General features: G+C 46.8%; 1 protein-coding gene across 2 annotated transcripts in view; it reads left to right on the top strand.

Moving 5' to 3' along the window:
- The first annotated feature begins 13,759 nt into the window (after nt 1-13,759).
- The window catches only part of ZC2HC1A (zinc finger C2HC-type containing 1A), a 196,109-nt gene continuing 195,186 nt past the window's right edge, over nt 13,760-14,682 (top strand). The window contains exon 1 of one of the 2 annotated variants that reach the window (XM_063923943.1): nt 13,760-14,135. In XM_063923943.1, the coding sequence (XP_063780013.1) occupies nt 14,117-14,135 (19 nt within the window). In that variant the 5' untranslated portion in view covers nt 13,760-14,116. The remainder of the gene's footprint in view (nt 14,136-14,682) is intronic. The other variant, XM_063923942.1, reaches the window with a different exon arrangement.

Raw genomic sequence — 14,682 nt, 5'->3', positions numbered from 1 at the left:
AGGTTAAACTGTAAAGTGCTGCTGCAAGGAGTGGAGCTACTACCTAGCTCCACTGAGTTAAGGACACAGAAAAACAAGATTATTCCCCAGCGCACAGTACAGGGTATACCATAAGGAAAATAAACCAAATTTGTTTCAATTCCTTAAAATTCTTTTTTATTTGATAATTCAAAAGAGGTTCAATATTCAGTTAAAAATACATATCAATAAAAAGGTGACTGCCTATTACCGGTAAACATACATATAACAATCACAGACACATAAAAAACATATAGATGGGGAAACATCCCAGGGGGACTAATGAAACGTTTAAAACGTAATTGCTCCAAAAACGTGGATTTTGAGATACAGGTAGAAGAACTTGTTAGGAATTTTGAGGAAAAGAATTTTGATAAATATAAGTTAACAGAGGTCAAGAACCATGTTATGGGTATAGACAGGTCGGCACTTCTCAAATATAAACAAAAAAAGACCTTAGATCAAGGGGAGGATGTTTTATTTATCACCACATTTTCAGCACAAAATCGTAAGATAGAAGAGAGTGTCCGTAAACATTGGCACATATTATTATCTGACGAGGTTCTAAAAGGATTACTTCCCGAGAAACCTCGCATAGTTTACAGGAAAGGAAAGCGCCCACTCTTAAGTCTACTCTGGTTAGGAGTTATTTAAAACCTCAAGGTAGATCAAAGGAAGGGGGAAAAGTGGGTTTCTCGCGATGTGGTGTTTGCACGGCCTGTCAAAAAAACAGATTGAATTCAGTCAAGATAGTGGAAACGGTTGTATCATCCTCGAATGGTGCAGAGTTTAAGATAAGAGAACGTTTGAATTGCAGTAGTTCAGGTGTAATTTATTTGTTATCGTGTCCCTGTGGACTACAGTATGTAGGCCAGACTAAACGTAAGTTACATGTAAGGGTACAGGAGCATTTGTGCAACATAAAGAATAAAAAGAAAGATCATAGTGTGTCTGCCCATTTTTTAGAAAAACATCAGGGCAATCCATGTTGTTTACAATTTGTGGGCCTAAGGAAGGTTTTGGTGTTTGCCTTTTTCATAGAATTTCAAAGCTTAGTGTAAATAAGGCCATTGTATTTTAGTCTCTGGGAGTTTTAATTTATGTGTGACTGACCTTCCTGCTATTTAGAAGATAAAGTAGACAGTGTGGGATTTTTACAATATATATATTAAATCTATGATATGTCTTTATGGCTTTTCTATGAGAGTACAAATTTCACTGTAATTACTCATACCACGCTCTTATGCGCAGGACCGTGGGTGCGACCATACGCAATTTGCGAATATGTGCACGCATGGCGGAACAAGTGCATGCGCAGCGGGCATGTGTGTGTGGTTTGTACGTGATGTGTGTACTGGAATATTTTTCGACTTTGACAACACACAATTGTGTGACTCAGAGGTGGGTGAGGTGGAGGGTGTGAGTGAGGGGGAGGAGGTTGGTCAGGTGGAGGAGGTGAGTGTTAGTGAGGTTAGTGAGGTGGAGGAGGTGGGTGAGGTTGCTGCAGCAGCCTCAAGTGATAGTGACAGTCAGAGTGCTCTGCAGCCACGCACCACTACTAAGACTGGGCGGAATGTAAAGTTTAGTTTTGCTGAAAATGTGGCATTGGTGCGTGAGCTGATGAAGTATCAGAGGCAGCTATTTGGCCCTGAGTCCGCCAAGGTGCCAACACGGAGGAAGACGGTGTTGTGGGCGAAAGTTGTTGCTGCTGTCAATAGTGAGGGGGTGGTCAAGCGGACGGAGGACACGTGCCGCAAACGGTACTATGACATAAAGCGACGTGTCAAGTCCAAAATGGCCAAGGAGGCCAAGTCGGCTCGGAAAACCGGTGGTGGGCAGCCCTATATTGCAAGATATCTGGAGTATGAGGAGCCCATGCGGAGTGTAATACCTCCTGAAGTTGTCTCTGCAACCCATGTCCGGGATTCAGATAGGCCCAGGAAGAATGGTGAGCATGTGTATTTGCATTTACATTCTATGACTTTTTAATTTTAATTTTTGTTTTTTTTAAATGTGTGTCATGTGATGTTGCATATTACTCCCATCTTCAAGTGTGTGTCAGCAAATACATTGTTTTGGTTAATGTTTTTTACAAAAGCCAATGTAACATCTTACTTTATTGTATGTCATGTGTTTTTATGAAAGATATTTTGCATGTGTAGTTTGGACTTGGTGTGTCTCTGAATTGTCCTGCAATAATGTTTTCCTTTTGGGCGTTTTTTATTTAATAATTGTGACTATGTTTTATATTTATGTGATCCATGTGCAATGTTTAAAAAACAGTGGTTGTCATGTTAGAGGCTGGAGTAGTGGAAAGTGGTTTGGAAACCACTTACATGTGTAATGTCATTATTAGATAATGTAAAATTTTTAAACAAAATAACACTATTTCATTGATAATTTTTAGCTTGTATTTGTACCGTGACACCACACTGCAGTGTAATTTTTAAAATATTGCTACATTTTGGTTTGGCTCATATAGTGGTAATGTGTGTTTGGAGTGCCACATCACAGAGCAATTTATATATTGCATCTGTAATATTTATCCTTTCAATACAAAATGAAGATGTGTGTGTTTTTGGTTGGTAATGGTTTTTTTTGGCCTATGTCAGTGTCCTGTACATGTTTTCCTGTGTTGATTTTGCCATAGTGCATATGTCTATTGGACAATGTTTATTGTTTTATGTTTTTTTTCCCCGCTCCTTATGTTTAAAAAAAAAAAAAAAACAAGCATTTCTTAAAGAATAAATGTTTATAAGCATAATGGGTGGATGTATCCACAATAGCATGAATTCTTTTTTTTTGTTTATTTTATACAGTGTTTGAAAAAAGCAGTACTACTCGTCAGCCAGTAACTCCTATCAAATCTGATGATGATGATGATGATGACGCTGCGGAAGCAGGTAAAGTGTCCATTGTAGTATAGGGTATGTTTGTAAAGCAATGGCCATAACAAAATTGCACTTTCATTAAAAGGTCCATCAAAAGAAGTATGGAGCAGCAGAAGTGGCACTTCTGTAAGACATCACCACAAAAAAACTGTGGCCGAAAAGAAAGCAAGGTCGTATGTCCCGGGCCAGCCACAGCAGGCTACCCCGCCACGAAGATTATCGTCCGTATGTTCTGTCCCCCCACTCCAAATTTTGGACACACCTCCAAGACGTCATCCACACTCCCCTCATCTTGATTGTGAGTATCAAACTGAAATAAATGTAAAAAATTTCAGAACGTAATCAAAATTTTTCATAACCGCATTAAGGCAAAACACATCAACAACTTAGATACTTACCGCAGTAAGTAAAAGCTGAAATGGAATCCAAGCTAAATGACCTTGTCCACATCCAGTAAAGATATGTATGTCCACTTGAGCTATACAGTATGACATTGTGTGTAAGATGCTGCAACAAAAAAGCATGTTTTTTAATTGAAAAAAGTAAGGTTGTTTTTCCAAATTTCACATGTGTGTTTGAGGTAACATTGCAAAATACATATAAAAACATTACTATGTTTGTTTGATCAAAGCTATAAGGTAACACATTATGGATTCCAATGAGTTTTTATGGTGGAGTATGTGTGAGCTACAATAAAACTAAAGTGTTTGCTTTCACAATTAAGTAACTAGACACATTTGCCACAAACAGGCATATGTATGTATTTAAGCTATGAGTGATGATGTTGCTAGGCAGAATAGTTGAAAGCAACAGTGAATGACATGTGTTCCATGTGTAGTGATTTGTTTACATTTCTCAAACATATGGATAGCTAATGGAGATTTGTTTAACATTTCAGCTTCTAGTCCTGGGAACAGCATCCCTCCGCAAAACAACAGCAACACAGTGACATGGAGGAGACAAACATCTTAGAAATGCAGCCATTAAGGCAAGGAATGAGCCCCCCCAGCACCTGTGAGTACACCACCACAGCAAAGCACACCACCACCACAACACAGCCCAACAACACCAGTAATACAATGCCCTGATCAGGTGTTTTGGTCCATTTGGGCTAGACAGCAGGCCACTAATGAAGAATGCCTGCGTAGGCAGACACAAATGTTTGCAAGCCTACCATCTCACCTCAGAAGAATATCAAGAAATCTGAGTAGACAAAATGAACAAACAACCACAATACCATGGAACTCATGCGTACAGACATTACACAGGTCATGGGCAACTTACAGCGCATAATGGAAGAACAGCACAGACTAATGGAAGAACAGCACAGACTAATGGAAGAACAGCACAGACAACAGCAAAGTTATATGAACATTTTTCAAAACAATCAAAAGATTAATGAAAGTTTATTCCGAATTGTAGACAATCAAAATGCTGCTACACGTGAACTCAATGCCACCCTCACTAACTTGAATGAAACACTCAGATGCATGCACCAACAGCAAACAAGCAGCAGTTCTGGTACGACTACTCCAAATATCACGCCAGTCTCATCACCACCAAGACGCTCCACCAGAGCATGACAACATGACAGTGCTAAAGGCAAAGGGCAGGATAAGCAGCCACCAAAAAAAACGTGAAAATAATACATGTTAGACATTTGTGATAAGTAACTCACAATAGTTAGTAAGTGTATGTTTGGCAAAAAATATATAACACTTAGCTCCTTGACAATTTTTACAACATCATTAATTATAAGTGGTACAAACAACAACATAAAATTTGTACGCACATTTATTCTTTACCATTTTTTTTTGTATTTTGGAGGAGGGAAATGTTGATGGAGCCGCATATACATGTTAGCAGGAAGTAAACTGACCACTTGATTTTTTTCTAATCATTACTCTTTCTAGATTCCAATCATTCTCTTTTCCTGCAGACACAATAATTGGCAGCCAGGCAGAATGTCTTTAGCAGGAAGTAAACTGACCACTTGATTTTTTTCTAATCATTACTCTTTCTAGATTCCAATCATTCTCTTTTCCTGCAGACACAATAATTGGCAGCCAGGCAGAATGTCTTTAGCAGGAAGTAAACTGACCACTTGATTTTTTTATAATCATTACTCTTTCTAGATTCCAATCATTCTCTTTTACTGCAGACAATCCAAATTACAATGTTATTGATAACTATTTTACCTTTCTTCTCTATACAACATTACAAGAAGAACACAATTGAGTTGCGTAAAAAGCTTTTAATATGTTGGCATTGAATTTAAAAAAAAAACATTGACAAAATGAATGTCAGTATTGTTGGGACATGTTTGTGTGTGTTAAAAATTAGTAAGAATGTTATTACACATGATGCAGAAACCAACAAATAAGAACTTTTTAACCAAAAAACAAAGAATGTGTATAATAATGTATATATGTGGCAAACTGTGTATTTACTTACACATCATCATGTTTACTGCATCAAACATTAGGAAATAAATTATTCCTGATTACAGTAAGTTTGTGTCTCTTAAATATGATGGAGCATCACACATAGGGACACATGTATTCCTCAAGGCTAACAAATTATATGTTGAGGAGTTTTTTTTGGGAACACAGGTCCTCAAACTCGGCCCTCAGGACCCCACACAGTGCATGTTTTGCAGGTCTACTCACAGAATCACAAGTGACATAATTAGCTCCACCTGTGAACCTTTTAACATGTCTGTGAGTAATTCATACACTTGCGCTTCTACTGGGTTACGTGAAAAACATGCACTGTGTGTGGTCCTGAGGGCCGAGTTTGTGAACCTGTGCATTAGGACGTTACACACAATGATAAAGTGAAATACTAAATGGATTATGTGGGCTTGTAATAAATTAGCACTGCAAGTTTACGATCACTTATCCAGACTTAATGCATGCCACTCATAATCTGTTGTTTTGAGTGTAAAAATACACACAATACACATGCGACATTTGTTTTGCATAAAGCGAGGGTATGTTTGTATGTGTCAAGGAAACAGACACATTCTGAGTAATGGTTTTGCCAATAAAAATGGCAAAACATCTATTTATGATTACACAACAAATGAAATAAGCAAACCAAACTTACCTTAGAAATAGCGAGTGATGAGCTCTTGCCTAACCTGCCTCCCTACATCTGTACTCCAAGTATCACCAGATGTCTCTAATTCCTCTGCTTGCTGGCTGCTTTCTTCCTCCTCCTCCTCCTCAACATGTGGCAGATGTTGTTGCAAACACATGTTATGAAGAAAGCAGCAGCAGAACACAATTTGAGTCACCTTGGAGGGACTATACAACAAAAGGCCACCAGACTTATCCAGACACCGAAACCTAGATTTCAGCACACCAAAACATCTTTCTATCACATTCCGCGTGGACTTATGTGCATGATTGTAATTGTGTTCAGCAGGGGTATCAGGTCGGGACAATGGAGTTAGAAGCCAAGAGAAACAGCCATATCCTCCATCACCTAAAAGACAGATACAGTAACGTGATTCATGTTAAGATACAGCAACACATAAGTAACACACTGTGCGGCAGATGTATTAACCTGTAGAAGGCATAAGGAAGTGAAAAACCAGTGATATGTGCAAGGTAATAAAGGCAGCAGACAATCTGTTCCTAAATGTTCATTAACATATTGGAGCTGATTGGCTGGTGCCTTTATCACCTTGCACAGATCACTGGTTTCTCACTTCCTTATGCCTTCTACAGGTTAATACATCTGCACCTGTATTTGGACAAAGTATACGCAGGCCTACACATATCAAATTACATACCCAGCAGCCATCCATCTGGCATTTGTCCGCCCTCAAACTTATCAAAGAGGGATGACTGACTGAAGATGAAGGAGTCATGGCAGCCCCCAGGGTAACCAGCAACAACACTCATTTTGAGATTTGCATCACAAACCACCTGCACATTTGTGGAGTGTTCGAAATGGCGATTAGTTTTTATGTGCTGCCTGCCCCTAGGTGGTCTCAGCTGAATGTGTGTGCAATCTATGGCTCCAAGCACATTGGGCATGCCAGCCAGCTCATAGAAATCTACCCTGACGGCATGCCACTGAGACTCCTGGGTAGGGAAGCAGATTGAGGCCTCGATGTGGGGCTGCAAAACAGCCAACACCTGTGTGTATATTTTAAAGAACAATAAATATGAGATTTTAGGACAGAACTGGCCACCGAGAAATTAAAACAAACAAAAAACAGAAGAGGTAGTTAGGTATACATCACCTGTGTTAAGATTCTGGAAAATGAGGGCTGTGAGATTCCTATGACATCCCCAGACACAGCCTGAAAGCTGCCAGTAGCCAGAAAGTGCAACACAGCCAGGAGTTTGTGCAGGCCTGAGACAGAGCGAGAGCGTGCTGTCTCAGGGTCTAGGCCCAGTTTGACAAGGTCATACAGATGGAAAATGTTGTTACGATTTAGACGGAACATCTGTATGACCTTGTCATCGGACAATGCGTTAAAGTTTAAACGCCCCCTAAAAAAACGAGGCCTGCGCAGCCTCCGCGGAACCTGTACAACCTGCTGACCATGTTCAGTTTCTTGGCCCTGGGTACTTACAGGCTGATGTCTGAGTCTGAGGAATCCCACAGCACACAAAAGATCACTGGCCCACAGTCCTGCTGCCATTTCTGAGTGTAGGTGTATTGAAATGGGACTAACATCCTTTTATAGGCATCCTAATTCAGGTGTGATTGATTTTTGAGTTGCAACACATGTAAACACGATTGAAAAAAGCAGGTCTATTTTTTTGCCGCTTTTTTTACAGATTCGCAAAAAAATACGACCGCAATTGAGCACTCAGAAACTAACACCCAAATACGAATGAATAGTGAATTCCCGTATTGTATGAAATAACAGCCGCGTTTGACCGATGGTCTATTCATTCGTATTTCGGAACTTTGCAAATCAAACCATTACGAATAGTCCAAACACTGCCGAGATTGGTGCTTAGTGAATTCCCAGATTGGGACTTAGAAAAAAAAACACAAAACGGACAAACTCGAATTCTTAGTAAATATGGGCCATGGTTTCTTTGCTGGATTCCTACTTGGTAATAGGGCCCAGACCAAATATCCAAACTTTCTGGTGATCGTACTGTGATTGACAGGAAGTGGGTGTTTCTGGGCGGAAACTGGCCGTTTTCTGGGAGTGTGCGAAAAAACGCTGGCGTTTCTGGGAAAAACGCGGGAGTGTCTGAAGAAACGGGGGAGTGTCTGGGCGAACTCTGGGTGTGTTTGTGAAACGCCAAAAACGCGGGAGTGTCTGAAGAAACGGGGGAGTGTCTGGGCGAACGCTGGGTGTGTTTGTGACGTCAAACCAGGAACGAAACTGACTGAACTGATCGCAATGGCTGAGTAAGTCTGGAGCTACTCATAAACTGCTAAGAAATTTCTATTCGCAATTGTGCTAATCTTTCGTTCGCAATTCTGCTAAGCTAAGATACACTCCCAGAGGGCGGCGGCTTAGCTAAAAGCAGCTAGCGAGCGAACAACTCGGAATGAGGGCCATTGTCTCTGTTAGGAAGATTTGAAGGCTACTCACACAGCAGTCTCAAGACAAAGGTCCAAGGACCGAAACACGACTGCTGTGTGAGTAGCCTTCAAATCTTCCTAGGTACTTTATCTCCGTGCAATTTATAACTCTCCAAGGCTTGGTAAAGCTGGGCCTCAGGGCAGATGCATTAAAACTGGAGAAGTGATAAAGCAGTGCTAAAGAAGTGATAAGTGGAAGGTGATAAGATAACGCCAAACCTCCCAACTGTCCCATTTTTTTGGGACTGTCCCATTCGCGGGCAGCAGTGTCCCGCGGTGAGAAGGGGGAGCAGTTGGGAGGCTCCTGTCACTCACTATCTGCTCTGCTCACTGTCTGCTCTGCTTAGTGCAGAGCAGAGCATGGTGAATAGACGCTGTGCGCTTGCAGCGTAAATTCACAGAGACAGAGGGACTGGGGGCCTGCCAGCAGCTCACAAAGCGCTCGCCATGCTCCCATAGTTACGAAAATGTGAGGCTTGGCTCGCAAACGTGGCATGCCCACAAGGGCATGCCCACAAGGCCATGCCCCCTTTCTATAAGCCATGCACCTTTTTCGGGCAGGTGAGGTCCCAATGTTGGGAGGTATGATAACGCCAATCATTATGGGTTTGAAAAATGACAAGAGCTGATTGGCTGTTGGCAACCTGACCCTCTCCATGAGGGAGAAAATGCTCTTTTCCTGGACTTTCCTGGTAATGTATGATTGCCATCACCTGTGGTGAGCTAGTTAATTGATAAGAAAGGTGTTTCACCACATGTGACGGCAATCATACATTACAGCAGAGGTTCCCAAACTGTGTGCCGTGGCTCCCTGGGGTGCCTCGGGACACTTGCAGGGGTGCCCTGGGTTGGTGGTCCAGGACCAATTCAAATTATTCATGGTCAATATAATAGGCAAAACCAGTGCTGGTGGCTGCCAGTCATAAAATATGTGGCCAGACTGACCCTAAGGATGACATATAAACACGATCTACTTAATGTAATATTTCTTTCTAAATTTCTCAATACAAAATTTTTGGCCTAGGGCATACCTCCCAACATGACCCTCTCCAGGAGGGACACAATGCTCTGCTTCTGGACTTTTTTCTTAATTTGTGATTGCCAGCACCTGTTTTGAACAGGTAAATGAATAAAGAAAGGTGTTTCAGAACAGGTGATTAGAGAGGCCAATCCCGGGATCGGGATCGGCGGGATCCCGGGACTTGGGCCCAAAAATGCCGGGATTTGAATCCCGGGATTGGAGCATCCAATCCCAGGATTCACGGGATTACACTGCGCATGTGCGGGAGGGAGTGTGTGTAAGTAATACTACTTACACTTAGGCGGGCGGCAGCCATAGACGAACGCTGAACGCGGCGGTACTTCAAATGTGGCGCTGGCCGCCAGCCAATCAGAGCTGGCGGACCTGCAGCCAATCAGGGAAGCTGCCGCGGCAGCCAATCAGGAGCGACTGCTGCGGCCGCTTCCCTGATTGGCTGCTGGTCCGCCAGCTCTGGTTGGCTGGCGGCCGGCGCTTCATTTGAAATGCCGCCGCGTTCAGTGTGTCCATGGCTGGCGCCCACCTAATAGTAAGTGGTACTTACACCCACCCTGCCTCCCGCGCCGCTACCAACCCTCCCCGCTACCTACTGTACATCCTCCCGCCCAGCTACCTACACCCTCCCGCCCAGCTACCTACACCCTCCTGCACTGCTACCTACACCCTCCCTCCCTTCCCCGCCGCTACCTACACCCTCCCGTACCGCTACCTACCCTCCAGCGCTGCTCCCTACACCCTTCTTTACTGATCCCTACTGCAATCCCGGGATCCCGGGATTGATCGTTTTTCAATCCCGAATCCCGGGATTGAAAAAACGGCCCGGGATTGGCCTCCCTACAGGTGATGGCAATCATAAATTAAGAGGGAAATCCAGTGGCAAACGCAGGATTTCTAGAGGGGGGGTTTCCAAATGGTAGTCCACAATCTCCCACTTTGCGAAAATTGGAGTATTAATGTAAATATTGGTCTTTTACTCTTTTTATACACTGTCTACTGTATGGAATACACTATTATTATTTAACACTATAGATGGTCTTTAGTATAGGCTGTATCAAACAAAGTGGTCAGGAAAAGGTAAAACATACCATAATAAATGCACAAATATAATTAACCCTACACTTTCTAAGCACACATTCTCCCGCCTCATGTTAAGGCTCCTGTCTCTTCTTCCTGGTCACTGCTCTCTGGTCCAGTGCACTGATTGAGGGCTCAGATCCACACACATAGCAAACTTGGTAGAAGAAGCTGCTACCACTGGCCATGTGCAGAACCTCTGCTCTGTTCCTTACACTGCATGATATAGCGGCAACTCTAGTAATCGTGTTACTGTATATGCCATTGCTATTGTTGTCATAATGTGAGCCACTTGTCAAGAAAAGGGAGTTTCTGGGCAACCAGAACCCCCCCCCCCCCTTCCTGCGTCTGCCTATGAAGTCCAGGAGCAGAGCATTCTGTCCCTCCTGGAGAGGGTCATGTTGGGAGGTATGCCTAGGGGTGCCGTGAAAAAAATTCTGATATTCTAGTGTAGCGAGGGCCAGTGTACTTGTGCGGTCACTGGCCCTGCTACTAGCCTGCATGTCCCTCCTTACCTGGGATGGATCGGCGCCGTCCCATGGGGCTGGAGGTTGCACTGGCTCCGGGCAGCACTGGGGACCGGGCCTGGTCGGGTCTTCCCCTGCCCGGCTGGTTGCAGAGTTCGGCAGCGGGCGTGGGGGCGGCGGTGAATCGCCACCGCCGCTCCACGTGGGTGATGGCGGCGGGCCTGCATCCTCCGGGACGCAGACCCCGCCAATCACATCGCAGCTTTTCAAATTTGGCGCCAGCCGTGAGCCAATCACGGCTCGCGAGCTGGTGACCAATCGGGAATGGCGTCGGTGAGCCAATCCCGGCTCGCCACGTCATAGCCCCGCCCCCTGGCATTGGCTTGTATTAGCCAGCGCCGGGCGTGGGAAGTCAGTTCGTCGGCCGGGAGGGAGCAGAAAAGAGCTCCTGAAGACTGCAGCATGAAGACGGCGCCGGAAGTCCTGGAGGGCGGCGGCAGTTGTGAAAGAGCTGTTACACGCCGCCGGGCGAAGTACAAAGAGCCGATACCCGTCGGTGAAGACGTCGGAAGCCCTGGGCCAGCGGTGTGCAACGCAAAAGAGCTTGCACGGGCCACCGCTGCCCAGGTGAAGCCCCCAGGAAGCCCGGAGGTGGTGGGAGCCGTCCTGCCTCCGGCGAAGACAACGCGGTGAGCGTGGCCGGGCCAGGTTTGGTCCAACCGCGACCCTTAGGACGGGTAAGTACAGGTGGCGCCTCTCTCCCCCTAGACCACCAGGTATTCGGGCACTAGGCCCGTGGGGCAAAACAGGCACTAGGCCTGAGGCAACATAGGCAGGCCCAAGGCCTGAGCAGCAGAGGGCGCTAGCCCCCCCCATTATCCCCCACAGTTAGGCAGGCCCATGGCCTGAGCAGCAGAGGGCGCTAGGCCCCCATTATCCCCCACAGTCAGGCAGGCCCCATAGGAGGTGGCGTTAGGCCACTAGGTGTAGCGAGTAGCCCCCAACGGCGACAGGCCGGGGCAAGAAGGGCAATAGGCCCGCACTGCCGTACAGGGATAGGTAGGTGGGCAGCAGGCCCAATGGCAAGTCCCCCAGATAGGCAGCAATAGGCAGGGGGCATCCAGGGCAAGGAAGCCCAACGCTATTGTGTGTATGGTAAGATGGCGCTAGGCCGCAGGTTGCTGAAGTCGGCGCTACGCCGCAGGTGTGGTAAGTCGGCGCTAGGCCGTGGTATCTCTTGATCCGGCGCTAGGCCGCAGGGTGTGTAAGTCGGCGCTACGCCGCAGGTGGCTGAAGTCGGCGCTTGGCCGCAGGTCGCTGAAGTCTGCGCTACGCCGCAGGTGTGGTAAGTCGGCGCCAGGCTGTGGTATCTCTTGATCCGGCGCTAGGCCGCAGGTTTCTTAAGTCGGCGCTACGCCGCAGGTGTGGTAAGTTCTCTGTTGTCTCCACAGCAAGACCCCCACGAAAGGTGGGTTGTCGGACACTACGCGCTGGTGCGTACCACAAGGTTGGAACGGTATAAACGTATTGTGTCATAACCTCTATATAAACGTCTTTCAGTCATCTCGCGTAGGCAACGTCACGTCCCGTGGGCCGTATCGGGTGTCGATCACAGGAGCAAGGAAGAAGGGCGAGTCGTCTGGCGGAATCCGAGTATATAGCTGGTGAGCATAAAGGTGTTTCGTGTGTGTATGTTGCCCCCTCCCCCACCTCCCCTTTGGGCGTTTTCGTTCAGGGTCGCCCCTGGTGCTTCGCACCACTACGGGAGCACCCAGTCTGAGGCCACAAGTGCCAATGATGACCCTTCATTGAGCCCAGTGTAGGCTACCCCTGCGTAGTGTGTCCCCCATTCTTTTCAGGTCGCCCCAGGAAGTTCTTCTCCGTGTCTGGACGTGTGCCAGTATCGTCCGAGCTATCTCGACGGACTGAAGGTGGAGGACGGGAGGCGCGAGGTACATAGGCCTGGTAAGTGAATTCGGCTTCAGCTTTCCGCAGGGCCCCACCGCCGTGCCTCTTACATTTGGCGTAGTTGGCAGGATCTGCGACCGACAGACGCGATGTGGAGAACGTTGCCAGAACAGATCCACCCCCTGGCATGTGAGGACAGAAGTAACTGGCCCGTCCTCATGTCCGCTGACCTACGGCGGGCAATGCAGCAAGCCGTAAAGCGTAACAGAGAGGAACGCTGCCAGAAGCGTCAGCAAGCCACCCAGACCCCTACCAGGAGAGCCAGCAGACGGAGGAGTACCCCCGGCCACCTGCTGCTAGAGTGGATGTCGAGATGCAGCCATTGGTCGCAGGGATCCATAGCGGCGGGCAATACTTCGCGACCAAGCCCCCAAGATCAACACCAATCACTGTGGAATATACGGAATGGCCCCCCGAATGCAGCGACCAAGTTGTCCAATCACCGTCCACTTATCACTTCTCCAGGCTTAATACATCTGCCCCTTAATGTGGTGTATGATGTGCCCTGCTCGGGTAACAGCAGCATAGCAATAAGTCACTCATATAACTCGTCCTCATCTATTTATAAATAAACAGGACACTCCCACATGCCGGAGACAGCTACACATGACAAGACACACCCACTTCGCCCCAGCTGGCTGAATAGGACACGCCCCTCGAATACTGATAATACAGCTACAGATAAGACACGCCCCTCTCTCATAGATAATGGTCGCAGCTACAGACAGAACGCGCCCCCTTCAATTCGCTGCAGTGACCGGCGTGACATTGGTCGGAACAGCCACAGAAAGGGACACGCCCTTTGAGCATGATAGGGCTGCTACAGACAAGGCACGCCCCTCCTGCGGTGACAGATAGGACGCGCTCCAGCGTTTGCAGAATGAATGCAGCAGATTACACGGTGACGCCTCTGACAGTTATAGCCACGCCTCTGCACGGACATCTTTCTCCCCATGGTCACGCCCCCTAAGGAAACCTGCTCAGTGCCCGCTGACCAGCAGTCTCGCTCAGCCAATTAGCGCGTCGCTGCTGGCGGACCGGGCGTGCCCAGGTTGCCGTGGCAGCCGGAGTTACACATAGGGGGAGCCTCAGCAATGATGGAGGAGCTGGAAGGTAAGGAGGGGCTGCTGTGGGTCCCGGTAATGTCCTGCCCCTCCGACCTTCGTGTAGCGGTGGCTGGCAGGGCGGCCTGGCATGGGACTGGGAGCGTCAAATGATTGGGGGCTGGGAGCGTCAGATGATTGCTGCTATAGATGGGGATTTACGCTAATCACTGTCTGTCTCCCCCTGTTGTGTTGTCTGTGCGAGCCGTGACTGATGTATGTAATCCCACATCATGCACAGGGCCTGCATCGCCTTTGTGTCCAGTGTCTAGCATCGTGTGGTGATCACAGCAGACAGATGCTCTATATTCATGTGTTGCCAGTGTCTCCGCAGCATACCCATGTGTGTCAGTGACTGCACCGTGCCCCCTCCCTTGTGTCAGTGACTGTGCACCGTGCCCCCCCTTTGTGTCAGTGCCCCCCCTTTGTGTCAGTGCGCCCCTCTTGTGTCTGTACACCCCCCTGTGTCAGTGACTGTGCACCCCCCCTGTGTCAGTGACTGTGTCAGTGACTGTGCACCCCCCTGTGTCATGTGACTGTGCACCTCTCTGTGTCAG

Source organism: Pseudophryne corroboree, chromosome 5 (assembly GCF_028390025.1).
Source record: "Pseudophryne corroboree isolate aPseCor3 chromosome 5, aPseCor3.hap2, whole genome shotgun sequence".
Taxonomy (NCBI): domain Eukaryota; kingdom Metazoa; phylum Chordata; class Amphibia; order Anura; family Myobatrachidae; genus Pseudophryne; species Pseudophryne corroboree.
Note: the sequence above shows the minus strand (reverse complement) of the source record. Positions and strands in the feature narration are given on the sequence as shown.